The sequence below is a fragment of the Euphorbia lathyris genome, chromosome 2 (genome assembly GCF_963576675.1).
Source record: "Euphorbia lathyris chromosome 2, ddEupLath1.1, whole genome shotgun sequence".
NCBI lineage: Eukaryota > Viridiplantae > Streptophyta > Magnoliopsida > Malpighiales > Euphorbiaceae > Euphorbia > Euphorbia lathyris.
The window spans coordinates 38,399,668-38,427,364 of record NC_088911.1 but is presented as its reverse complement, the minus strand read 5'-3'; the positions used below and the strand labels follow the sequence as shown (position 1 = coordinate 38,427,364).

The following is a 27,697-nucleotide window of genomic DNA, read 5'->3' as shown; positions in this document are numbered from 1 at the left end:
TACCAATTTAAAGAGTAACACACTATCCTAAGTTTTTATAACTCTACTTTGTTCCCTTTTACCCATTTAAAAATAGTAGTCAAACACCGCATGATATTTTATTTCCCAACACAAAATTTTCGTTTGCTTAGTATTTTTCAAAACACGATATTCTCCGACTAACAAACAGAGTCTTAGAATGAATTAAATATGTAAAACACGTTTAAGAGCTTTCTCACAAGTCATAACTGTGTGAATACATTCTGATAGATAATGGAGAACTGGCGATGTTACACAAAATTGATCTGAATGAAATGTTAGACAAGCTTTGTAGCAGCTAAAAATATCACATCTCTAAAAAGATACTAAGAAGAAATAATCAGGTCATACAACAAGTTGTTAATCATTATCACCAGCTCAAAGGTTGCTACATGAAATAGATGCTGCTCTGCTGGATCAAAATGTAACAGTCCACTGTCTAAACTGGACATAACATATCTCCAATTCGGAAACAATTCTAGGATCACAACATAATCATTACATGCCCGTGCCCATAGCGGTTGGAGAACGGGTGATAGAAGCACTGTCTAAGGCTTGTTTATTACTACACTTCCAGCAGATGCCTGGTTTGCTGCACGGTTACTTCCAAAATTCTTTCTATTCGATTCCCTTGCGATTCTTGAACCAAACTGCATGCATAAAATCACATGTTTTAGTAGTATATTTGAATTTGAACATGGAACTTTGCAGTTCAGAATCATTCCATTCTTCTTCCAATTCATAGCCAAAATCAAAGGAAGTTTTGCTGTTCGGTGATGATTTAATGTAGGATTTATACGGACCATATTGATTGAACAAACATAAACAGAAAAAGAACAGACCTGGATTGCTCTTTTAGGAAGAACTGCTGCTTCATGTAAACCAAGCATTTGTGCAACCTTCAAGACAGACAACACAAAAATCACTATTTAATCAACACCCACCACAGTACATGAGAAATATCAAACCCTGCTTAATAACAAGATATTGAAATCTTAACTCACATATTAGACTCTTACAGTTCTTTTCAATCAAATGAGCAGTAAATTTCAGCATTCATATAGTAGTTACAGTGCATATGGATCCTAGTGACAACCATCCTAGTAGCTACATTGAATAAGACACAGTAAATAGAGAAGAAAAGAAATTAGACCAACCTCTCTCAGGATCTTCTTATCACCTATTCCGCTTGGTTGATTAAGATTGGCCACTTTCCATAAGGGAATATCAAGAAGAGTCCTAATAACATCTTCATCCAAGAAAGGAAATCTAGCCTGGTGACAATGATTAGGCAGTTAGTATGCAATATAAGGGAAGTAGAAAAGTAGTAGTTATTATCAGCAATACCTCCTTCCCATTATCAGCAATGCATCTATCATCTCTCCCCATATTTCGTTTCCATATTCTTTGCACGTCCAATTTCATCTCTTCATGGAGCCCAAGCCAACTGATAATAGTATATCAATAACCATAATATACCAAAATGAACACTTTTTGCTCAGTAGAAGATGCTATGCATACCAAAACCAAAGATAACAGAATGATATATAATCACAAACAAACGTCCCAAAGTACATTTCCGTTGTCAACAGCCATCAGTTTAGAAGACTCGCAACAAATTTATAAGCATATTTCAAATAAAAGTTTGACTAAATCAAGAGTTTTCTCAATTATTTTTCCGTTGGTCATGAAGTAGATGAATTTCTTCCATTGGCATTGTTTATGTTTCAAGTCGGTTAAGCTACCAGTGTTACTGCAGCAGTTACTGTTTATACAACAACAACAACAACAAAGCCTTAGTCCCGAAATGATTCAGGGTCGGCTAACATGAACCGTCATACGAAACCGTGAAATCAAGTCGTGTCAGCGACATAAATTCTCTCCCTCCACTACGTCCTATCCACTACCATATTTTTCTCAATCCCCAATAAACTCTCAATCACCATCTTCCAAGTTTGCTTAGGCCTTCCCCTACCCCTCACCATTGCATCCCTTTGACACTCTTCAATCCTTCTAACCGGCACATCATGCGCTCTTTGTCTTACATGGCCAAACCACCTTAGTCTGTTTTCTCTCGTTTTATTCTCAATAGATGTAACCCCTACTTTTGTCCTAATTATTTCATTACTCACCCGATCCTTTCTCGTATGACCACACATCCATCGCAACTACGCATCTATTAGGCATGCCGGGGTCGCAAAGGAAACCCGTAGCACTCTTCCACTTCGACCAACCATATTTAATCCTATGAGCAACATCTCCATCCACTTCTCCATCCGTTTTAATAATAGACCCTAAATAACGGAAGTAATCCGAGCCCTGGACAATCCTCCCATCCAGGGTTTCTCATCTTTTACAACATATTTCAGCCTTCTAATGGAAACACAAATAGAATAAAAAATACAGATTTGTTATATGAGGCAGAAAAATTAAAGAAAATAGCACATGATACACATGACATTTTAATTTAAGGACCATGCAAAAGGCAAATGAAAACTTTGATACCAGAACTACATTATAAAAACTATTAACTATATGGAAGTTTAATGCACTAATGTTAAAACCATACCCTCCACTTCTATATTTTGTTCTATGCCTTCCATAACCAGCACACTGCTCGTCAGCACCAGAGCCAACTAGGACAATTTTGGCCTCGGACTTGTACCCACAGCATTGTAGATTTTCTTCATTGTAACAGTTGATTCGTTTATAGACCTGACCATACCCACTTGCAGCCAGCCATAAAGCAACTCCTATGTTCAGGTCCTAAAACATTATGTGAATAAAGGGTTTCCTTAAATCAGTATAATACCAGAGGAAGGCATTTTAAAATGTTTATAATCTTAAATTGCATGCTGATTTTCCTTCCAACCAGACTTATGCTCAGAACTTGCACAAGGTATCAAAAGAACCATTAAGGTTCAACATTTCCTATATGCATATCACGAAGTGTTCAAAATCTGAAGAGTCTGTTTCGGAGACCAGCTATAGGAACTCTTGAAGTTATATAATGGAGAATCGAAATATAAATCCCCCAAATCAGATTAACACAACAATACTCACACTAACACACAGACACACAGAATTGAGAAATACTGATATCAATTGAAGATGAAGTAGAAGATAAAATACAGAAACTAGGAAAGGAAGAACATACAATGTAAATGAATTGAGCTAAAACCCAATCCCCTTCTCTACCAAAGGCAGAGCCTCTGCTCAAAGGCAGCTAAACAGAAATTACCCAAAATATTCAATCATCCTCCCTTTTAAATCTACCCCTCTATATATAATCCCAAAACTCCCTCTCTCCTGTAACCAACCTCCACAACCCTCCAAATCACATGTTCCCTATTTCCCAAATTGCCCTCTATATTGCCTATTAGCATATTCTCTATCATTATATGCCTCCAGCTGCTGAGTCTCTTGTGGACCTCTACTAATACTAAAATAATTAAAACTACTTACCATATATGTATTTGAAGGGGTAATTAGAGTCATAACATGCTTCATTTCCAAAGTTAACTTTGACAGATCAGCATCAATCTCTACAAGCTTCCACCTACAATGCCACAGAAAAACTGAATTTAATGCAAAGGATAACACAAAAGAAAGATCATTCAGAAACATATTAACAACAAAATCATCAAAACTTGTTACACCCAAAAGATTGCAACTCTCTATTTTTTTACTGCACGAGGCCCTCGTTGTCTCCCAGGTTTAGCGGGAACCATGAACATAGATCTTTATTCTTTTGTTGGTGTAAAGATATTGATTTTATTTTTTTTCTCATCCAACTTACATTGTCTGTTCCCTAAATTCCAATACACAATCACATATCCTTGGCATGAAAACTCGAAGATTTTATTCTTAGTTTGCAAAGAAGCAAGACATCCAACATCTGACCTAAGAGAAACAAAAAAATTCAGTCTGTACCTTCTCAATGGTGCAATTCTTGCAAGTTCTTCAACTCCTGCCCTGGCTGAGATTCTATCAGGAGCCAACTGACCATCAAAGCTTACATTAAGCAAATCTATTCCATCTGCCAAATAAATTTTTAGGACAATTAGATCATCCATAAGATTACACTTTGAGGGGTTATCTTTGATTTCAGGTCAACTTAAACATAATAGAAAGAAAAAAAATGCAAAAACTTCAAGTTGGAAACATTGCCAAGGCTTCCTATAATTCCAGCACAACGTATTTGAATTAGGCCTTCAATATTTTGCTTTGTTTTGACTTTAGTTTTCCTCCTACTTATTTCAAGTTTGCCATACAAATGCATTAAACGCCCTATTTTAGGCATTTCTGTTTCAGTTATTAGTATTTAACGCCTTAAAGAAAGAGAATGTTTTATATTGCAGTTCACTAATATTTTCCTCTAAAGAAATGCATATCTAGCTGATCTCTAATACACATTAAACAATCACAATACGAATTGGATATTTTAGGATCTAAATTAAGTTCACGGTGCGTCAAAAGGAGTAGCCCACCAGACCAACCTAAATGATATTGCTCTACCTGAGTCTACGATTCCAAAAAAATAGGAGCTAACCAATTTACATGGACAGCCACAAAGTCAATATTGTCCAATGAATAGCATTGCCTATCTGTATCCATTTACAGGTACAAGTAAATGATCTTAGAATATACAAAACTCAAAAGCACTTCATCTACTTCAGTCAACCACTACAACAAGAAACAAGCCCAAGCATTCCACACAATTGAGGACAAAGCTAACGATGCTAACAGTGAGAGAAAATCACAAAATGAAGGGTGCAAGATCTATCTTTGAAAAGCAAAAAAACAGGCCTATGTGCCAAAAAAATTTACCAATAAATAAGAGCCCTAGTTTCAGCTCTAAGGGGGCAAAAGAATTAGCACATGTTATGACTTTTACATACTATGAGCTCCAAGTGAATTTAAAAGATAACTCAAGGCTTTTGTATTTAAACGTTGATAATAAAATTTGATTTAAACACATAAAAGGAAATAAAGTGAATGGAAAGTGAAAACATGAATTTAGTCAAAATACTTGCACCTGGGATCTAGGCACTCATTCAGTAAAGCTGCAAGTATCATAGAATCCAATCCACCAGAAAACAGAACTGCAACTGGAACAAGTTGTTCTTGGCTGTTGTCAGATGTTCCTGCCTATGCATCCAAATCCATATAATTCATTAAATTATTGAAAGTGTATGTAACTTTGCATAATTATTATGAAAGCTACACGAAGTTGATTACAGATTGCACATAACTTAAATCTCTGCTTGTGTCATTCAACAATTTTTATGCAAAAATTGCATTTGGTCACTTCTATACTGGCAATTATCCCAATATATACTGGCAATTATCCCAATATGTTCTTTAAAATTCGACCTAACTTGAAATCACACCTCAGGTCAAGTAAAATATAAATGATCTGTTGATCAAAATAAAAGAACAAACATAGATTTTGCATATTTGTAAGAACTTCAACTGAATTCAATTCAATCAGAAATTGGAATGCAAACCTGATAAATTTTATACATCGATGTGCGCAAAATCACAGATTTCCTTAGTGCAGTTAATAAATTCTGAGCTGGCAATGAAACTAAGCTTTGCTCAGGCCCTACAAAATCAAAGAAAATTTAGATCAAAAGATCCTCAGGTCGTGATAATAAAAACATCAATTCGAACTAGAACTCATTTTCATAAGTCAAAATGAAGCATTTAATAACTCAAGTGTGTAAATAACATAGCAGCATTAGAACCTGATCTAATGGAGTTGCATCTGAAAAAGCTGAACACATACTATAATCTTCAAATAAAGTCGTACCACATGAAAAATGCAAGTCTTCTGGTTTAGGTTCTACATAAACTCTCTCCCATTTGATCAGATCCAATAGCATGGTATTAACCCATTCATGTTTTTTCACTTCACCAAAAAGGCATCCATTCAGTTCTGAAGAAGTAATTGATAAGCTGTAAACTCCACATGAAAGCTCCTCGAATAGATGATTGTTGGTGCCATCTTCAACTTCAGAACCTGCATCCAGTTTATGACATGATTAGATGACTGTCACTATTATAGCTAAATTTAACTTCAGAACCTGCATCCAATTATAAAGCAAATTCGCAGCTCCCTACTAGTGTTTTTGGTTGGAGGAAAATATGAAATGAAGGAAGAGTGTGGATTTCCAATGTCATCTCCAACCAAATACGCCACAAGTGTCTTGATTTAAATTATCATCGTGCAATGCATACATACTCCAGATTCTAAAATGATATTCCTATTATACACATTCTTCGTACAACATGTTGTCATCCTAGTGGATGCACTCTACTACTCCAGTAATGTACATGGAGAAACCATTCGAAACAATAAAGAATTTAACCTGACAAAACATTATTGATTTTAAGGAACCAGAATCAGACGAAGGCCGTCAAGAGTTTTGATTTTACTGATTAATGCAAATAATTCAGCCAAGTTGGAAAAAAATAAGGCTTAAAGCACTTTTTGGCTCCTGATCTATCTAAAATTTGTGCATTTGGCCCCTAACCTATTATTTGGTCATATTTGGCCCCTGACCTATCAAATTAGATAAAATTCAACCCATATTGAATGGAAAATTAACAGCAGTCACCAATACAAAAACGACACATGACACATAAATAAAATTAATTTTCAACTGGAGAAAATTAATTTTATTTATGTGTCATGTGTCATTTTTGTATTAGTTACTGCCATTAATTTTCCAAAAGAGTTAATTTTCCATTCAATATGGGTTGGATTTTATCTAATTTGATAGGTTAGGGGCCAAATATGACCAAATAATAGGTCAGGGGCCAAATGCACAAATTTTGGATAGGTCAGGGGCCAAAAAGTGCTTTAAGCCAAAAAAAAATAAAGCAATGTCTTTAAGGGAAAACATTATTCCAAATGATGCAAATAAAGTGCTCGGCCACCCAAAGAACCACAAAAGAAATTGCAATAAGAGGGATCAAGTTAACAAAAGCTCTACCAAGCCTTATATACCAGAACTCTGACCAACAGAAGAAAATGGTGATACTGAAGATAGCAGAAACTGAGGGTCCTCCCGAGTTGGCCAATGAACGAGAAGGCTTCGCCTACCAAACGCATCCCGACCAAACCATAGGGTTTTTGAACTATCCTATGAATGGTAAAGGAAACAAAAATTCAGGGAGGAAACACACCTAAAATAACTAATACAACACAAATTCTGATCAAAACTAATAGAAAAGTAGCACACTAAGTTACCTGCCAATAGATGACAGCCCAAGGACCCTTGAGCGTCGAAAGAACATCCAGAACAGAACTTTTTCTCCCACTACTAGAGCATACACCAGTATGTTCACCGGAACAGCATGAACAGCACCTTTCCAGAGTTTGCAAAAGAATCTCACCATCATTTCTATCATTCTCGACATGAATTCCTCCAAATATTTCACCTTTAAAAAGATCACAACATTAAATAAAGAATTCAAAAACTACCAAACAAGTTCATTTACCATAACAAAAACATAAATACCATTATAAATAAGAATATTCCTAGAAGAATCGATGAATGGCTGAGTAATGGGAGTTAGTCCTCTAAGTTGCAAAGTGGCGCCAATGAAGTGCAGTTGGCCAGCAGAATCTGGAACTCCATTTTCAAAATCCAGCAAACTCGCGGCGTCGGCGTCCTCAATTAGAGAGACTAGTTCGTGCTCCTTGGCATAAATTATGACCTTCGTGCTACCCAAACTATAGGGACCACGTCTCCGGAGAGCAAATTTAAGATCATCGACTGAAAATACAAAATTTGAACTGCTCACAGACTCAGTCGTCGGAGCTGGAGACTGAAGAAGGTTAGACGATAATTCAACGCAAACGCCAGAGATGATCAGGCCGATTCCACACATTTTCTTTTCTTTTCCTTTACTACCTGGGTTTCCCTCAATCTGGAACGGCGAACCTGCTTCAGTCTGGATTCTATCGACCATAAACCTTCATGAGGGTTTAGCGAGTAAATATTTAAATAAATTGTTTTAAATCTAAAACCAATCATTGCTTCCATAGCATAGTGGTAGTGCGTTCGCTTCGTAAGCGAAAGGTCGCGAGTTCGATCCTCGCTGGGAGCTATTTAATATTTTATAATTCCAATTCGTTATTTTTGGTCAAAGCGATGATTGAAGTTTCGTACTTGAATTAATGCTATTAAAACTATCTTTAACGATCTGAAAATGAAAATTTTCAATAATTAAAATGGAACTACATTTTTTATTTTCGAAAATCATCTTTTTTGGAACTTTCTCTCTCTAAACATTAACTTTCTCTCTTTACTAAACATAATCTAAATAATCTCAAAATAAAAAAGTTAAAGAATTAAAGTTGCTTAGAATATTAGTAGTTCTTAAAATATGTTATTTTTAAAGTCGTCAATAGTGATTTTAATAGTATCAATTGAAAAAGTCCTTATTTTGCTAAAGTTGAAAACCTCAATCCTCGTTTTGACAAAAAGTAAACATCAATCCTTTATCTGAAAATTAGTAAAACCACAAAGGTTTTATTTGAAATTTATCCTTATATTTAAGCATCTAATCAATTTTCTCTCTTTTTCTTTTTTTCTTTTCTTTTGGGTTACATTTTATTTATTTATTTTACCAATAAACTTGCATGATCATAATCGTTGATACAAAAATGATAAATATATAATTTAGTCTTTAGTTCTCGGGAGACTGCAAACTCAATATGGTTCATTTTGTTGTTTTAAGATTTTAAAATAAGAATTCGTTTTGTAGTTATTAGTTCAATTTAATATTTTTGGTTATCAAATTTGTCTGGGTTGTTTGGATTTACATATACATAACAACTTCCTTAATTTAATGATATTAGTTTCCGGTACAACTTCATTACTCCATAACATTTTATAATTCTAATTCATTGTACTACTTACAAATATAATCAAAAGTTAGTGTCTATACAACATATGAGTAAAATCTTTTCATACCTCCGAGTATTCTATTTAAACATCTAACCAATTTTCTCCTCTTTTTCTTATTTTTTTTTCTTTTGGGTTACATCTTATTTATCTATTTTACCAATAAACTTGCATGATCATAATCGTTGATGAGAAGATGACAAATATATAATTTAGTTTTCGGGAGACTACAAACTCAATATGGTTCATTTTGTTGGTTTAAGATTTTAAAATAAGAATTCGTTTTGTAGCTATTAGTTCAATTTAATATTTTATCACCAAATTTGTTTGGGTTTACATATACATAACAATTTCCTTAATTTAATGATATTAGTTTCCGGTGGAACTTCATCACTCCATCATCAATTGATTTTTTTTCTGTTGTTTCGTTATATAACGAATTTCTATGGTTTTGAATTTTTACATATCTGAGATCGAATGTTCTTACATTTCTTGAAACTTACAGTTTTTTATCTTAATAAATTTTGCATCTCCGTAATTATCTAAACTCTTCAACTTTTTGGATTGTCTTCGACTCATTGGTGGAGAATGAATCCTAATTAATTACAATGAGATTAGTTTCAATATAATTTTTTTATTAAAAAAATCAGGGATTTTCATTCCCCCTCTTTTTTTTTTACAATCCATATCTATTTTTATATCTATTGTATGCTCCTTTTGTTTTAATTTAATTTATTGTCTTGGTTGAAATACAAGGGATTGCTTGTAAAATTTAATCTCTTCCACAAATTTTATATTAAATCGTGCACTACTTTTGGTTTGTTTTGATTATGATTTTTATGTTTCTCTATGGAGTGAATAAAAGCTTTTGGGTTATTATGATTGGAGGTATATATATTAATTAATCATTTTGGTATATCAGTCATTAGATTTTGACAATCTGTATTATAATTTGCACGAATATGGAGCTCTACTTTATAAATCTCAAAGTTGGCCTATAGGTTGAAAGGATTGGCAAAGTTCTCTCTCGATGGGTCGGTAAGTTCTCTCATGAGAATTGTTATTTGTACGTGAGGATTGACATATTGTTGGAGAAATTTTTGACATTTGCAGCATTAGAGGTGAAATAACTTACATTCTCTCTCAATAATCCATTGCTAATACTCTCAAATGCACTAGAATGTAAATCAAGTTAAATCAAACATCGGACATTTGCAGCGCGGATATGATATACTATTAATACAAATCTATGACAATTGAAAAAATAATAAAAAAAAAAAAGTAAGAGAACAAAATGTAGTATTTAAAATTAATTTTAGACAAACAAAACATACGATAAGATAGACACATTCGAATAATTAAATGGAATGAGCTCAAAATTACTCATCCATCTTAAAACGATCTACTGCACTGTTTTGTAAACTGGCGTTTTAATATTTGTATCTCCTTTAATTTGTTAAAAAGATTTCTCGTATAACTAATACAACTTATTGCATAAGTTAACGTTATAGTAACAACTACGACTTTGATTTTAAATGCTCTACAACTATGTCAACATTCTCAATATTTTTATTTTGATAATGATAATAATTTATTTCAACCTCAACAATATAAAATTTATTTGTAATTTTCATTACAATCGTGATCAATATTAAAAATAAAAGTTTATGCTTAATTACTTTCTTAAAAGAATTATATAAAACATAATAATTATTATCACTAAAAAACATTGTTCAAAATAATTAATATAAAAATATTAAGTTAACCCACGCAACACGCAGATATGCAACTAGTGTTAAGAGAATACTCAAACCCCATCGTAGAGGTAAATTCTAAATTTTTTTTAGATTTCCACTCATATTTATTACTCTTTGTTTTTCAATTCGTTCCCTATATTTTCATTTTATAATTAATAGGCAGAAGGCTTCTCAAGGCGTCTGGTTTTTTATAATTTGTTCCATTAAGTTTTTGATCTTTTCTTTGGAAACATTAAGCCACTTGTAAACACTAGGGTTGGAGGACCGATGAAGAAAATCTTTCGATAAAGGATCTGAATCAGTCGATTTAAATGAACGAAAATCTGTAAGAAAATAAACGAGGAGTGGTAATTAGACGGGCAGGGTAACTCGGGTTGGTCGGACGGGATGATGTAATAAATAAATAAATCGTCTTTATCAATGTAAAAATATTTTTATAAATTAGATAGGTGCAAAATAAATTATAAACCACTTTTGGTTTGTGATTTTTTTGGCAATTTGAGGTCTAAACATATAACGGATAAATAATGGTTAGAAGAACTTGACATGTGTCAACGTATTCTATGTAGTGAGAGCGTTCCAACGGTATATTACAAACCTGAATCGGACAAGTGACAAATGAGAAATTAATGTTTGAAGTGAGCCACTTAAAACGGTTTTGGGAAGAAAAATGAACAAATATAGACCTTCTAATCCCACGTAGGAAAGAAATGAAAATGTGAGAGAGTTTATAAGCATATGACTTTTACAAGCCCTTAACCACCTACTAGAGGAAATGCTCTCTCATGCGTAAATAACTGTCGGGTTAGGGGTGCACTCGCACGACTTGGGCGACCCAAATGCCACACCAAAATAGAGCCCTTTGAGCCGGCCAATTTTATTCTTTTTCCTAAAAATCTATTTCCAAATTTTTATTTTTCTTTTCATTTTAGAAAAATACCGATCTGAGGGACCCGCTATTTTTGTCACGGGCCCGGGGATGCCCGAGCCCCACCGCTTGGCCTTTGCGCCTAGCTGGACGTAAAGGCCTGGGCCTTACACCTGCTGGGCATAAGGCCCAAATCCCGCTGGGCTTTGCACTTGGTTGGGCGTAAAGCCCAACTAGGGGCTTGGGCGTAAACGGCATCGGGCCCGGTACATATAAAATGGCACGGAGCCCGAGATAGAAAAAGATCGAATTTTTGGACACCATAACTGTTGCCGATTTTTTTCTACACCCGAAACCCATTAAAACTTGACTAAACACGACTGAAAACACGTTCTAACGACTGATTTAGATCCGAAGTACCCGCTAAGGTACTAATCCGAGGACTAGACCCTTTAATTCTGCTTTTTATTATTTTAATTCATTAAATTAATTTTCTGTTGTTATTTGGTAAATATTTGGTTTTAAATTTAAAATAAAAAACTTCGTTTTATAGTCCTAATACGAACCGTGACCCGATTTAGGGGTAGTTCGGGATTAAAACGTCGTAGATCTATTATTTGAAAGTGTATTAATCGATATTTAAAATCCAAAACTTCATTTTTATATTCCGTTACATGAACTGTGAGCCAATTTGGGTAGTTTGGGATTAAAATGACGAAATAAGTGGGTGTTTGGCCTTTTCTGATTTTTTATAAAAGTAGGGACTGTTTTGGATCTTTTCCCTATCTTAGTCTTATATTTAACAAAAATGAGTTTTTGACTTAAATAGTATATATTATAGGTTTTGTTATTATATATGTTTTTGCTCTTTTGATGTGTTATACGATATATATAGTATGTTTTATGGTTTTGATATATATTTTATATGTATAAATATCTCTCGTATTTTGTGAAATTTTATATATTGGTATAGTTATAGGTTTTATGACATAAATATAGGTATAGGATATATTATATACTTTATTTTTTTTTTGTAATTTATATAGTTTATAGGTTGGTTCCTTCTATGCTTACTTTGTCTTTGACAAATAAGCATAGCCTAACCCTATATAGAATTATATATGTATTATATAAGGTAAATAATTATAAGGTCCCTATGTTTTTACCTAATACACTACTTAGTCTCTATGTTTTTAGAAATAATTATATAGTCCCTCAGTTTTTGTTTTTGTTAACTCTTTAGTCCTTATGCTTGGGTCAATGGTCAAACTATACTAAATAAATTTTAAAATACCAAAATTACCCTTTACTTTATATTTTAATAATAAAACATCTATTTTTTCTATTTTCTATTTTTTTTCTCTTTTTTACTACATAATTACAATCTCTCCAATATAAAGTAATTGATTTATTAATTTTTATACAATTATAGAACTTTAATTTAATAACGTAAAATCTATTGACTAAAAAAATAAATAAAAAGTATTTTAAAAATTATTAAATAGAAGTAAGACTATCATTGTAAAAACGTTTTACAATTCTAATAAATTTTACGAATGAAGAAAAAAAATATGATTTTTAAAAAATTATAAAAAATTTATAATAATATTTAATGTTAGTTTAAAGATATTATATCAAAAAAATAATTACCATTTAAGAAAATTAATAATATATTTTTTCAAGTATATTAATTTCGGTGTATATGTAGTTCAAAATTTTTATTAAAACTAATTAAATTAAATTTGAAACTAAAAGATTAATTTTTTAATGTATATAACTAGGGGCAATTTTGGACTTTCATTTACAAAAAGAGATGGAAGGACTAAAGAATTGATTACGATAAAACTTAAGGACCTTATAATAACAAGATGGACTTATTAGCGTATTAAGTAAAAACGTAAGGATCTTATAATTATTTACCCTATTATATATATACGCATATATATTGTGGGTATTGAATTTTCACATTTAGTAGTGTATAACTACATTTTTACCCCTATTCATGTTTCATTGTATCATTTAGGGCATATGGTCATATTTTATCACTTAGTTATGTAGGGTTATATTATATAGTTCATACATGGTTATTTTTATTGTTTACAGTATATACTATATATAGTAGTTACTTTTTAATATATATATAAATTATTTTTATTATATGAATATATGTATTTATACGTAAATATTTTAGGTTAAATGGTTTTTGGTTCATTGTATGACATATTGTGGTTATCCTTTGGTGAATTAAATGGGGCAGTAGAGGTTTAATTTTAGGGTTAATACACATATCTGGCCTTGTATTATCACGAAAAAACAGATATGCCCTTATATAAAATAAACTCATAAATATATCCTGGAATTTTTTAAAAACCTACAAATATATCCTAATCTAACAGACTTATGACGTGGAGTAAACGGCGTGCACAACCAGAGACAAAAAAACACCATGTCCACTGTTCTCCATTGTCAAAATTGATTTTTGATTTACAATCTCACTTCCTCTTTCCAACTCTCTAATTCTTTTTTTCTTTTTTTTTTGTCAAACTCTCTGGTCTTCTTACTCTTTTCTCCTATCCATTTCAACCTTCAATGGCCCTTTCTCTTATCAGTCTGATTTCCCTCTACGGTTACTATCTCCGTTACTGCTACACCTTCTCCAACCTCTCTAAACAATCAATCCAAATCGACGATGAAACCGCACTCCATTTCTGGGGCCCTAAAGATCCTCATCCCCGTAAACCGTCTCTCGACTTTGGCCCCGCCGCTCTCTGGCAATGGCGCAAACAGGTATAATCGATCACTTTTAGCTACAAGGATGCCATAATCTTACAATTGTCGTCCCCGTCTTCTCTCTGAGCAAGAAAAACCCCTCTCTGTGTTTCCATTTTGTCTTCGGCTTTGGTTGAGAAGACGATAACTTCTTCATCAACATCAACAGAGAGAAGAGTCAATTTGTATTGGGTGTCAATTCCTCCTGTTCGTTCCTTCCTTAAACAAAGGTACTTCTTCTCCTTCCTTTTGATTGCAATTTTGTCTGTTGCTGTTGTTTTTTTTTTATTCTAATTCTAATTGTAATCTTAATTCTATTTTAATCTGCAAAGGTATGTGATATCTATCTCCTGCAGACTTGGTTTTGAAAAAAAAAATGAAAGGATTGGAGAGTTGGAAAGAAGTGGGACTGTAAATCAAAAACCAATTTTCACAATGAAGAACTGTGGACATGGTGTTTTTTTTTTATCTCTGGTTGTGCACGCCGTTTATCAGTCTGTTAAATTAGGGTATATATGTAGGTTTTTGAAAAATTACAGGGTATATTTATGAGTTTATTTTATATAAGGACATATCTGTTTTTCCGTGATAATACAAGGGCAATTATGTGTATTAACCCTTAATTTTAAGGAGGGGAATTAGATCATAAAAATAAGGAGGTTTTAATTTGGTTTTCCAACTAAAAACATCCCAAATGTTTTCTAACAATTAAAATGTTTTGATTTCGTTTTTTTCTTACACGATTTCCAAAAACCTCACACTTTAACACTCTAATCCGTTCCAACGGCAAATTTAGGCGAACATGTAAATAAAATGAGATTTTTTTAATTAAAGCTTTTGAATGTCTTTCCAATGTAAATACAATGTTTTGAGCTAATTTTCTTTCTTAAATGATTTTTTTACAAAATAATCAACTTGTATGTCTAATCACGTTTTTCGTTTGAATTTAAGTGTTTTTAACTTCACATTTTAAAAGCGCCTAAGTTGTTCCAACGACGACTTAAGTAAAAAAACATGTAAATAAATGGGGTTTTTAAAACACGCTTAAATCGTTCCAACGACGATTTCGGCGTGAGCTTGTAAATAAAAATTTTGGGAGAGAGAGATTAGAGTTAGACTTTGATGTATATAGCTTAGGTATATATCCATTTGTTGTAGTTTACTTTCTCGATGTACGCTTCTACTTCTCTTCCCCTTCTCACGCACACTAATTCATTTAAATGGGTGATTCTCTTAAAATAAAATGGTTTTCCATCAAATGCCCAAAACAGTTTTCAAAACGAGAAAGAAAAGGTTTCAAATGAATTTAAAACTTAAAGAAATATACGATTAGACGGATAGCGTCTAGTAGTGCTAAGTAGGAGGCTGGTGGTTCAAAACCGGGCGATGTCGAGGTGCTTAGCAGACTTTCTCCGGAAAGGAGCTAGCCTTCTCGGTTCGTACTCAATTTTTCGAACCCAACCGGTCTCCCGCAAGGAATCTAGTGTTCATTTCTCATTCGTGGGTGGTGACTCTTCCAACTCCGAGCTCCGGTCCTGCCGAGTATCTTGATTCCCAGATTGGTTGCTTTCAGCTCCAAACACATCGTTGTCGTCAATGGTATCATCCCTTTAGGTTCACCGGGCAAGGTTTGATACCTACACCACCAATCTTTTATTTTTTATCATATTAAGCTCCTCGTAGCAAAAAAAAAGTCAGCTTTAGACGTAAAACTCGATTAACAAAGTGTTGTTTTTTTCACTTGCATTTGAATTTTGCACTTTTTGTATAGTTTGGAAGTAGTTTTTTTTTTATGTGTAATGTAGTTATAAGAAAATTGTAAAAACTTTATTTCAAACTGTAAAAAAAATATAATTAATTTCAAACTCATATAATGTTATGAGAATGTGTACACTTCGCTGCCAATACCCGATTAGGTCTTTAGACTGTGTACACAAGTCATGTTCCTCACTGAACATGATCTTCAAATATCGAAACCACCCGTCTGGACAACTCTCGATGAATACTAAACATTTTTCTATTAAACCATCAAACAGATCAAAATTCATCCAAAATCCAACCAAACTTAATTAAATCCAACCAGGGACCAGCTCGGCGAGCTGGCCTATGAGAATCAGCTTTTTAGCTGATTCTCGACCCCACGTCTTCACGATCGCGCCCCCACTCTTCCACCTGTATTGGGAAACAAGTTAGATTAGGTTTAGGGACAAAACTACAACTGTAAATAGAACATTCTATCATTGTATTCAATATCTTTAGTTTGTGTAAAAAAAACCTAACCCTACCTTGAAGAATCCTCCTCCTTCCTCCGTCTGCCATTTGAAGAACACCAACTTCCACGCTCCAAGAAGATTATTCAAGCCTTCCATCCTTCAAGTCCTAGGAAGACGTCTGTACTGGTCGACAGGTTCTCTGAAAGGGATTTCTTCTCTTTTATATCTATTTGCCTCTGATCCATTCTCTGAATCCTAGGCTAATTCTATCTTCGTGACAACATTATCTTCATCTTTAATATTAATCTAAGTTTTATTTTATTCAATTGATTGTTATTTCTTTTCTGCTTATGGTTTGCCTTTTTGGGTTAACTCATTCAAATATCCAAATATCGTCTAGGCACATATTGCGAGTCGAATTTGACTAAGTCAAAGACCTATAGGATTGACAATCTTATAGCTGATAAGACCCAAATGTCACGACCCAACCCAGGCCATGACCGACGAATAAATTAAGTTAACTTTAATCTATGCTAGCCTTAATTTTTGAACTAATAGAAATTCCAAAATTTACTAACAGAATATCAAAGTCATCTCAATTACATCAATAAATCTTAAAAGAATCAAATGTGCAAGTCTAAACCTCAATAATCAAAATTCTCTAACGGACAAAATAAAACTAAATTCTTAAGCAGTCTCCTTCAACATCAATCCAAGGGTTACCTCACGAATAGGGACCTTAATCTGAAAAAGAAAGATTCAACGTGGTATGAGATTTTCGTCTATACGAGCGAAAACCTCAGTGAGCAGTAGCTATATCACACAGTAGAAAAGGAACAGGCATATAGGCTGATACTTTTAAATTATGACAAATATAGTTCAAAATATAGTATTTCAAAATCAGTTAAACAAAAGGGTCAATATTAGATAATCAAATCAAAATACTGGTAATCAATTGTTAAATATAATACTGAAGCCTTTCAAAATATCAAATATTAGAATAATCAGAAAATAAGACAAAAACTTTAAAACACATGGTACAGTGTAACAGAGTGGTGATACTGCACGCCACCAGGGCCAGATAAATGGTAAGCGCGCTACCAATAATAGATACAGATAACAGATAATTGCCTTCACCGATCTTATGCATAATTCTAATGCTGACACAACTGACGACAAACTGACAACTGACAACCTGACTCAAAGACAAATGAAAAGTCCTAATGTTATGAAGATCGGTGAGAGGCGAGATAACAGATACAGATATACTGAGCACTTGTACCAGTTTGAAAACATATAGTATATATATATAAATCAGAAAATCATAACTGATTGAACGAATTATCAGATTTCTAAAATTGAAGTAATAACTGCGATAAATCGCGTATCAGAAAGTACAAATCATATCAAATCAAATTTTAATAATTTCATTGTAACCGATAATAAAACAAATCAAATATAAAGGTCTGTTCTCAGAATATACGCTCTAATACTAAGGATGTTCACTAAACAGAAGGTTCAAAATCTACGCTTTTATAAAAGGAAACATATAATCAAATGTCAATTTTTTTGATAAACACTTTAAATTCTGATATGTCAATCAAGCGGTATCGTGTACTATAATTACCACTCACCTGGAATTTAAGCAGACGCAAAACTCCAAAAGCTCGTCTCTCAATCAATCGAAGGTCAGAGTTTCCTATTGATTCAATAAAAAGGAGAATGAAATAACTAAACTTGAGCTCATCTAACTAATGGGTACAATTAACATCTAAGGGAAAAAGTAATTAAATATATATATATATATAGGAAGAGAAAAAGTAAGAATTTAAATAACCTTCTGGAACACAACTATAGAGTATGCGAAATTGATATATTGCAAACGTTTTAAATAGATGAACTAACAAACAGAGAAATTAATTTTCCAATAACTGAATGTTTAAGTATATGAAAATTTTAAAAAAAAAATCAAAAGAAAAGAAAACTCATAATGGATATATCATATAAATGAGGAAGAGTACAAAATTAAAGATGAAGAGAATGAAGTCTTTAACTATTGAAACTATATAATATTGTTTCAAATCAAATCAAATAATGATAAGTAGTCAAAGGTTGCAGAGATGAAAATTGAAAACATAATTAAAAGTCATTGCATCATGACAAGTAGCTAAGTAGCTCATAAGATTGTTTATCTCTGCACCTTCCACCATCAAAATATAATATATATAAAGTTCAAGATTCCTAAACATAAAGTATCCTTCTAAATTTTTCGGAAAAAAAACCTCAATGGAAAAAGACTTACTTGTATAATTGAATAATCCTTCACAAGAGACTCAAATCAATCCATCAAAACCATAGATGAAAGTTTTAGAGAAAAGCGGCGGCCAACAGTTTCTTTGAAAGCAAATAATAGTAAGTAGGGTTTTTTTTATAAGCTAGTGGTCCCTGATTTCTAACAAACGAATCTTTTAAATAAAAAAAAATAGTATATTTAAATAGCATTTTTTTTTCAATGCAGTATATTTTTTTTAAACCGAAAATTACTACAAGATAAATACTTTAATTAAGGGAATAATAATAATATATATACATATATATATGTATATATATATAGGCCAGGTCATTACACCAAATTCCTGAGCCTCTGAGCTAGTTTCGGCCTTACAAGGGAATCACGCGCTAGGAACCATAGAAGGATAAGTCGGTTTAATCGCCTTAGGTATAAGTGACTCGGATTAAGGTAACAATTGAATGATAAATTTGGACTGGAATTGATATTATCGTATCACCCCATCTTATTCAAGGTTAATTTACAAGATCACTTAGGAGTAGATTTAACTTAATTAGGAGTAGTTTAACTTAAAAACATCAATCCCAAACCCCTCATAGCATAAATAATATTAGAATCCTAGTAGTTTGGTACTTGAGGTATAAATCATGTGGATTTGATACCTGGACTTGTCCAGATTTATTACTTGATAACGACGAGGTACACTTATCCCCTAGTGAGTTCTCGGGCGACCGTTCGGGGGCGCATTAACCTCCCTTTAAAAAAAAGGTAACAAGATCAATTTTAAGACCTAGAAAGGCATTTTTGGGATGAAACACGAGTTGGTGTTCTTTATAGGGCATATTTGTAGATGTATGACTCTTCCTTTATGAAATTTAACTATTTTGAGTCTTTCAGTGAAATGCAGAAGAAAACAGTTTTCATATTTACCACATTTCTTATATTCAATCAATAGAAAAATACAAAATTTAATGCTAAAGAAATTGCGGTTATTTGAGAAAGATAAATGAATTTTGGTAGTATACTGCCTTTGATTTCTTTATACTTTACTTTTACAATTGAGAAGGAATCCTCCTTCTCAGTTTTTTCTGAAATTCCCCTCGCGTATGTGTGTGTGCTTTCAATGTGCAATTTCCTCTTTTGTGGCTTCTATCACTTTTTTCTCTATTTTTTCTGTACGTTGTGTCTTTATCCCCACAATATGGACCCCTCCTTCTTTTTATAGTAAATATGAACTTTTCAGAAACTCTATACTACCCATGTCCCCTTTATTTGGTCATGAATTAATGACTCCACCTCCTTACTATTGGGGACATATCCTTTTTTAGACCAAACACTTATTCTTGCTGGACAAGGCATAGGGCTAAAGCTTTTTTAGTTTTTCAGATTAGAGCTTGGTGGGCCTGATAGGTGAGGACTGGTCCCTAGTGGGCTTGCTAGCCCTAGATTGGGCCACAACGGGCTTGCTCGCCCAATATTGGGTCCTATTGCGCATATTACCCTAAAGTTGTTATATATATCAGTCCACAATTTTATTTTGAAACTTATACTGATTTAAAAAGGAGATTCCAAACTAAATGTGGGCTTCGACCTTGCTTTTTAAAACTTCAAAGAAGACGGTCACCCCTATTGGCACTCCGACATTAAAGAGTTAATTTTTTAGGGTTAGGGACATTTCATTTTTTCAATACTTGTCATGTATTTTCCCTTTGTAAAGCAAATGTAATTGCAATCAATTGTAATGCCCTATAATCATGAATAAAGGAATTTTTTTAGTTGCAATTCAATTTATTTATTTTAGAAATATTTAGAAATAACCTTATTATGAATGTAAGTTTATACATAAGAATCATTTTTCATTTTTTAAGTCAACTTTAAAATGTGACTCTAATTTGTACTTTTCATTCAGAATATAATATATTTATATACGTAAAATAAATGGTCAGAGCTAAAGACAATAATTGATTAAAACAGAAATTAATTAACACATTATAACTCGAACCATAATGAATCTTGATTATGTTGGAATACATAAAATTTATCTCTAATATAATTTATAGTAAATCTCCAATTATATTTCAATTTTTATAAATCACGCTTTAAATATATGTTAGTAATCGTGCCAAAATTTATTAGAACGTAATAAGTTGAAATAAATATAATTTCCTGATAAACTATATATGAGCCGGAATCGCATATTCAAACGTATTTCACGAATTCGTTGGTATTTTCAAACACAACTTATTATTATAATAAAAACTTTAAAAAGAAACCTAAACAAAAATAGGTATCTACAAGTAGATTTATTAATAATGGTTAATGTTATGATTTGAGAAACTGGTTATGATTCATATGGACTCTTTTAATGAAAAAAACGTATATATATTTATGCATCACCAAATTCGTAAGTTATATAATTAAATAATAATTGTAACTAATTGAATAAAAATCTAGATATTATAAATATATATTTATATGTTATGTGTGAGCGTTAAATATAAATGATAAATGAAAATGAAATGTAATTTATGTAAAAAGAAAAAAAATGAAGAATTCATTGAATCATGTGAACATGTGCCTTTTCATTTTACAGTTAACTTACATTCTCTGTATCTTGCACTCATTAATTAATAAATTAATTATTGACTTGTAAATTATTTTGATATTTTTCTTATTTTGATGTTTGGGCTATAGAGTCATTATCATTAATCGGTAATAGTTATCAAGAAATGAGGTGAAAATTATTACATGTCAATATTTTGCCTTTTGTTATTGATTATAATATATTTATCATACAGCCTTATTTGGTTGTTTTTTTAGAAATTTTTTATAATATTTATAAACATTAATTAAATCCATTCGTATTTTACCTATATGGAGATGTGCATTATGAACCAGACTCGTATTAATGTATTTTCTTTAAGAAAATAATAAACGTTTATTAACAAAAAATTAATTAAAAATATACCTAAGCCTTCACTTATAAAATTATACTATTTAAAGGTTAAATGCAAAGAAAATTAAATATATGTAATTATTGATATTATATTATGTATTATATGATACAAATAGGGGCGAAATAGGAAGAATATATCAAATTATTATAATTATCATACTAAAAGATAACATCTTCTAATCTTATAGTTATCATATTAAATTGTAATATTTTTTTTGTATCACACAAGATTTCTTGCCTTTTATGGATGTCTTAATTATCATACTAAAAATAACATATTTTTTATCTTATAATTATTATAGCAAATCGTAACAGATTTTCTGTATCACATAAGATTTTTTTTCCTTTTGTGGATGTCTTAAATGTTTCATTCCTAGTATAAAAACCCATATAGAAGCATTTTCTATGAAAGAAACATAAAACAAAGAAAACAAAACAAATGGCTAGCATAGGAGAGGAAGAGCTCTTCCAAATGGTGAGAGAATACTACGAATCTGATGATTCAAATAACATCCCTGAATCTCATCCACCAATATTACGTTCTCCACCTGCCCATTAACGTACATTACAGGTAATTAATTTTTTAAAATTTATTAATAGCTCATTTGTCTTATATATATATATATATATATAATTTATTGGGTTAATTTTATTATATGGGCAGAATATTCTTTTGGAGACAACTGCTTTTGAGACTGAGATTCTAGAAAAGTTATGGTCTATATTAGAAACATGGGAGAACCCAATACTCTCAAGAAATTGGTGGTCCAGCGACTCCAACTAGATGGTTACAAAGCTTCTCTTTGTAAACTAACATCTTGGAATTCCCCTTCTGGCCCAGTTAAATGTTAGTTTTTTTATATGGTTAATATATAAACAGACACTTAATTACCAACATTAGGTGTGTGATTAGTTCTAACATAAGTTGACAGTGATAAAAAGGTAAAACTAGACAAGTTTAAGTTTTTATTTATGCAAGCTTTATACACACATATATATATATAATGATGAATATTAATTGGTGGGGTTAAGTGTAGGTGATTATGAGTACATAGAAGTGATGAACCAATCAACTAGATTGATAATAGAAATGGAATTTAAGTCACAATTTTAGGTGGCAAGGCCTACGAAGATCTATAAAGAGCTAATGAGCAATCTTCCTTCAGTGTTTGTTGGAAAGGAAGAAAGACTAAACAAGATGATATCTCTATTATGCTCAGCTGCTAAAGATTCATTTAAAGAGAATGGTCTGCACATTCCTCCATGGAGAACAACCAAGTTCATGAAGTCTAAATGGGCGTCCGAGAATTACGAGAAAATCTCCAGTTTGGAGTTGGAAAATATGGCTAAAAACAAAAACTTTGTTTAGAAGAATGTATGGTAAATGTTTTATGTGTTAGATATCATAGTCGTATGCCCGTCCGTTGCACGAGTGAACTAAATTTCTAATGTTTTTTTATATCTTGTTATTTAAATGATTAATTCAACTTCATTTCCAACATTTGAATAATGTCGCGAGCATTTTCTAATAATTTACATTTTGCTCGAAAACAAATCAAACATGATAGTTCACCCAATTCCACGTAATATACAATCAATAATATAAATGAGTAGCAATTAATAATTTAAGAATACAAATTAAAAAAACAGACTGTATAATAATTTTAAGAAAATGAAAAAAACATACATCTTTAGTTTCAAAAGCGTATATATATGTCATTTCAATGCCAAAAAGGTCTATTTGATCCATGTGATTCAATATATTCACTAACTTTTAAACCATTCAGCACAAAATAGCAAAACATGATTTTCATTTCTTTTCCTAAAAAAACGTATATCATTAGAGACTAATAAAAGTAAATGATTTATTTTAAGAGTATCCCAAATAATTCAAAAACCTAATCAATCTATTGTAGTTGCATCTTAATTAGTTTGTAATAAAAAGAGAGAAAAATTCTTTAAAATTGAGAATATCTATTTGGAATGAGGAATAAAATACCTTGAAGAAGTAAGATTAGAAATGCAAGAGAAAAATGAGACAACAGAGGTTGTGTCGTGTTTAGATCAAATCTAACACTTCCTTTTATTATATGGTCAAAATTGATATAATATTCTCTTTCAACCTACTTCAACCAAAATAGGAGGGGATAAAATTCCTTAAAATGTTTACATTACCTATTTTCCAATAAATACATAATTGAGGTTCAATTTAGCAAACAAAATGTAAGTACTTCACTAAACCTTTAAATATAATTTCACCGTATTTCATAACTAAGTAATTTTGAAAAAAAAAGTAAGCTCAAAACTCTAGTTTGCACTTAGTTCTCTAAATAAATAAATTATTATAGAGGGAATAAAAGAGAGAGAAATATATGATTCACCAACGCCACTAGTTGTCATAGTTGTCCTGATTGATGATTTCAACCCTCGATTAATCTTCACTCTAAGGACTAGGTGAATCCAAAAGGAAGGTCATAAAAAAGCGAGTACAAAATGAATAAAAAAAGTCACAAAAAACACCAAAAAAGGTACTGAATCACATCGTTTATAAGATTTACACTCCGATGAAGTAATTCATATAACCTGAAACATTAATTTGATAATAGTTAAAAGCAAAAATGGAGGTCACACCTTGAGCTCCCTCTGTTGGTCCCTTGTTTAATTGCAAGTATAGTTCCAAGAGGGGGGTTAGGAACTATTTAAACTTTTTGCAATTTAGGCAGACTTCTTTTTCTAAAGAAAAAGGTTTAAACAGCGGCGCTGAGTAAACAGTAAGATACTGGCTTAGTCAACAGGTGACTAGGTCAGTTTCTTAGCTTGAGTCAGGAGATAACACTTAGAGTCTATTCCTGAGCTCAGACGTTCAACGCGCACAACTCAACTTGACCTTTTTACTTGGTCAGTTTTGATTATTTAAAGCAAGCAATATAAATAAGGAGTTAAGGTAAGAAATACTTCACTCAGCAGATTTATCCAGGTTCGGCTTCTTCTAAGCCTACGTCCTGTCCCCGGAACACGTTCCGAGATTTCAAATACTCTACTGAGCTCTTTAAAGGTAGAGCCTTAAACCTTTTACAATATCAGCAATTGAGTATGACAAGAGTACCTTCCTCTATACTTCTACTCAATCCTAATCTCTCGCTGAGTACTTAAAACCGAGTACTCAGCCTCTCCTTTCTATCTCTAGAAATGATAAGTGTTTTGTCCTAATACAAAGATGTGCTAAGACACTTTAGACGATTTACAATCACTCTAGACTTTTACACAGATATGAGAAATGTAGTGTAAGAATTTGCTTTGCTTCTTGCTTGCAGAACTTGTGTAGAAATTTGGTCAGCGTAACTGCTTGATCAAGTTCTGTATCTTGTGAAGCTTGTGATGGCACTATTTATAGAGATGTCTGGGTCGTCGGTCATTTCGATTCGAAATAACCGTTGGAGGGAAACGGCTATGTGTCGTTGTCATCCTGACTTGTACAGAGCTCTCGGCCAATCACAATCGTGTATCTTCTGTCCTCGGTCAGCTCAACAGATGGTCTCTCCTTTTATGGTAAAGTCAACTTGACAGCATACTGTGTCGTCTGAACTTTGCTAAAAGAGGAAACACTTTGTCTGGAAGTTTTCCTTTGCCAGCTGCTGTCTTGTACGCTTTGTCGAGACTACTCAGCAGCTTCATCTTGAAGTTGTTCCCGAAGGTCTTCTAGATCCTTCCGATTGCTGAGTTGCGTTTTGAACAAAAACGGCAACGTCTTGACATACGCGGGCCGAGTGTACTGAGTTGTTTGACTTGGGCCTTGGCTTCCGTAATGGGCTTGGGCCTTTCGATTCTTATGTCTTATAATATTTTAACTCATCATTGAACAAACACATTAGTAGAATTAAATCAAAGCATTTAAACTTAGTGTGTTTAGAATATGTATATATATTATACTTAAACAATTTTGTCAAATCAAAATTATGTGGAAAGGTGTTTCAACAAACTCCCCCATTTTGATGTTGGCAAAACTATTCAGCAAGGAACTCAGTATGAGCTCCCCCATGATAGTTGACCTAATGTACTTTAGCAAACTCCCCCGTAAGTGTTGAGCTACTAACTTAGTTTTACTTAAAACATTTAAGGATTTAAATGAGTAAGTCTAAGGTCAGTTTTTAGGTATAGGTCAGCTATATCACATATTCTATTTACTCAGTGTTAAGCGAAAGTTTTAGACATATAGAGCGCGCTGAGTAATTTGTTGTTCAATGAGTTCTTATCAGAATGTTTCATAAGTACATAGGTTAATGTCAAACATATTATCAGCATATCATTTAGTCAATAACTATTATACAAATGAAGATACATAATAACTCAGTACTTAATAGCATATATCATGACTCAGTATTGGAATAAGCAAAGCAAGTATGATATATATTGAAAGAAGTCAGCAAGTACATAGTAAAAGAAATAAACTAGACAAATAGATTACACTGATATGGCCTAAGTTATGCTAGCCTATCTATTTCTTCTTCTTGCCTTGTGACTGACTTCGCTCATACTGACGTCGCTCATGCTGAGCTCTGGCAGCTTGCGCTTTCTCCCCCGTTTTGTCAACTTCAGGGAGCTTGAACGCATCGGTTAAGACAGCACGAGAAAGTTCTTGTGAAAGCTCTTTTAGTTTGTCAGCACTTTCATTTACGCCATCAAAGATGGCAACTCCATCAGCTGATACTTTGACTAGTACGCAAAGATCAGCAACACTGAGCATATTTACACTGAAAGCTTGAGCTTTTGCTTGCCAGATGAGAGCTTCAGAGAGGCCAGCAAAGACTTGGTGGAAAGTTTTCAAGAGAGCTGAGTCATAATGATGACGCTGGATATTATTATGACGGATGTGATTGAAGGATTGTTGTGCGAGAGATAGCAACTCATTCTGCTTCAACGTGTCAGTATCCATCTCTTGTTTGTTGAGGTTAAGTAGCCTGATGGCCTCACCGATTTGCTCGACTGAGCACTGACTATAGGACACCATTTGCTCATTTGTCTTAAGTTGCTCAGTATGAAGCTGAGCAAAAAGCATCTTGAGTTCTGAGGAAGTGGCGTAGTCAGTGTTCACAGTAGACAACTTCTGAACTTACTGATGGAGAGAGTTCAGATGTTGAATTGTTGACAGTTGTATCTCTGCCAACTTGGCAAGTGAATCCTGCTTAGCTTGTTGGGGTTGGAATGACAAGACGACATTCAGCAGATCCTTGAGTCCTTTGACTTCGTTGAGAAGTAGAGTGACCTGGGAGAGCTGAGTTGTCTCAGGAATTGAAGATCCAGCAGCAGGCGAAGCGGAATGTTGAAGATCGTGGATGAGTGCTTGCACTGAGTCAATGAGCTTTTTGCCGGACTCAGTGGCATCCCGATGTACATCAGTATGACCAGAAGAAAGTGGAGTGAAAGGAGTACCCTGGTCAGTGACTGGATGAGTTGGCTCAATCTGCACTTGAGTTGAAGGAATTGTTGATTGATTAGCAGAGATGTTGTTGATGGAAGACATAACCCGAACACTGTCTGTGTTGACAGCAGAAAGAGGGGGAGTCAGCACCATGCTTGAGGAGATAGCATGGACAGTGGTTGGTTCAACGTGACTTGTTGAAGTGGTATGGTCGGCATGTTCCTGTTGAGAAGAAATAGAGGCTTGTTTTTCCAACGACGTTGTAGTAGAGGAAGTTGATGGCCGTTTGAAAAACTTTAGTTGAACAGTAGAAGGGTCCTTTGTTGTCTTAGAGAGGACAAGTTCAGGAATAGATGGTGATTGCACAGGAAGTTCACTGACCATCACTTCACTGGCCTTAACCAGCTTTCTCCTTCTACGTGGTGGAGTGGTATGATGAGCAGGTTCTTCTGAGTGAGTAGGAGTAGGTTCCTTTTCCTCAGTATG

At 32.9% G+C, this 27,697-nt stretch overlaps 1 protein-coding gene, 1 long non-coding RNA gene and 1 other non-coding gene across 4 annotated transcripts; 1 reads left to right on the top strand and 2 right to left on the bottom strand.

The window, feature by feature from the left end:
- Positions 1–224: 224 nt before the first annotated feature.
- Positions 225–7,960, bottom strand: LOC136217844 (uncharacterized). Of its 2 annotated transcripts, none has more exons than XM_066004513.1 (13): positions 7,548–7,960; positions 7,277–7,467; positions 7,034–7,169; positions 5,834–6,043; positions 5,529–5,626; positions 5,055–5,169; positions 3,952–4,057; positions 3,484–3,577; positions 2,588–2,784; positions 1,366–1,465; positions 1,176–1,292; positions 861–917; positions 225–668 (listed from the first exon to the last, which is right to left on the bottom strand). In XM_066004513.1, the coding sequence occupies exons 1-13, from the start codon at positions 7,918–7,920 to the stop codon at positions 567–569; spliced, it is 1,896 nt and encodes a 631-aa protein (XP_065860585.1). In that variant the 5' UTR covers positions 7,921–7,960; the 3' UTR covers positions 225–566. The 2 variants fall into 2 exon arrangements, with proteins under 2 accessions (XP_065860585.1, XP_065860586.1); XM_066004514.1 differs by having other exon boundaries at positions 7,034–7,164; positions 7,548–7,680.
- Positions 7,961–8,067: 107 nt separating this feature from the next.
- TRNAT-CGU (transfer RNA threonine (anticodon CGU)) lies at positions 8,068–8,139 on the top strand. The gene has a single exon. It is a non-coding gene; the product is annotated as a tRNA-Thr (tRNA).
- Positions 8,140–16,171: 8,032 nt separating this feature from the next.
- Positions 16,172–18,974, bottom strand: LOC136220527 (uncharacterized). Its single transcript, XR_010684552.1, has 4 exons — positions 18,849–18,974; positions 18,181–18,245; positions 16,619–17,290; positions 16,172–16,505 (listed from the first exon to the last, which is right to left on the bottom strand). It is a non-coding gene; the product is annotated as an uncharacterized lncRNA (long non-coding RNA).
- Between the last annotated feature and the right edge of the window lie 8,723 nt (positions 18,975–27,697).

Excerpts from the sequence above, each read along its gene's own strand:
- LOC136217844 (XM_066004513.1), bottom strand. The coding sequence starts at position 7,920 with ATGTGTGGAATCGGCCTGATCATCTCTGGCGTTTGCGTTGAATTATCG. Across the intron at positions 7,170-7,276 it reads GGGCTGTCATCTATTGGCAG|GATAGTTCAAAAACCCTATG; the intron begins GTAACTTAGTGT and ends TACCATTCATAG. Across the intron at positions 3,578-3,951 it reads AGAATTGCACCATTGAGAAG|GTGGAAGCTTGTAGAGATTG; the intron begins GTACAGACTGAA and ends GTGGCATTGTAG.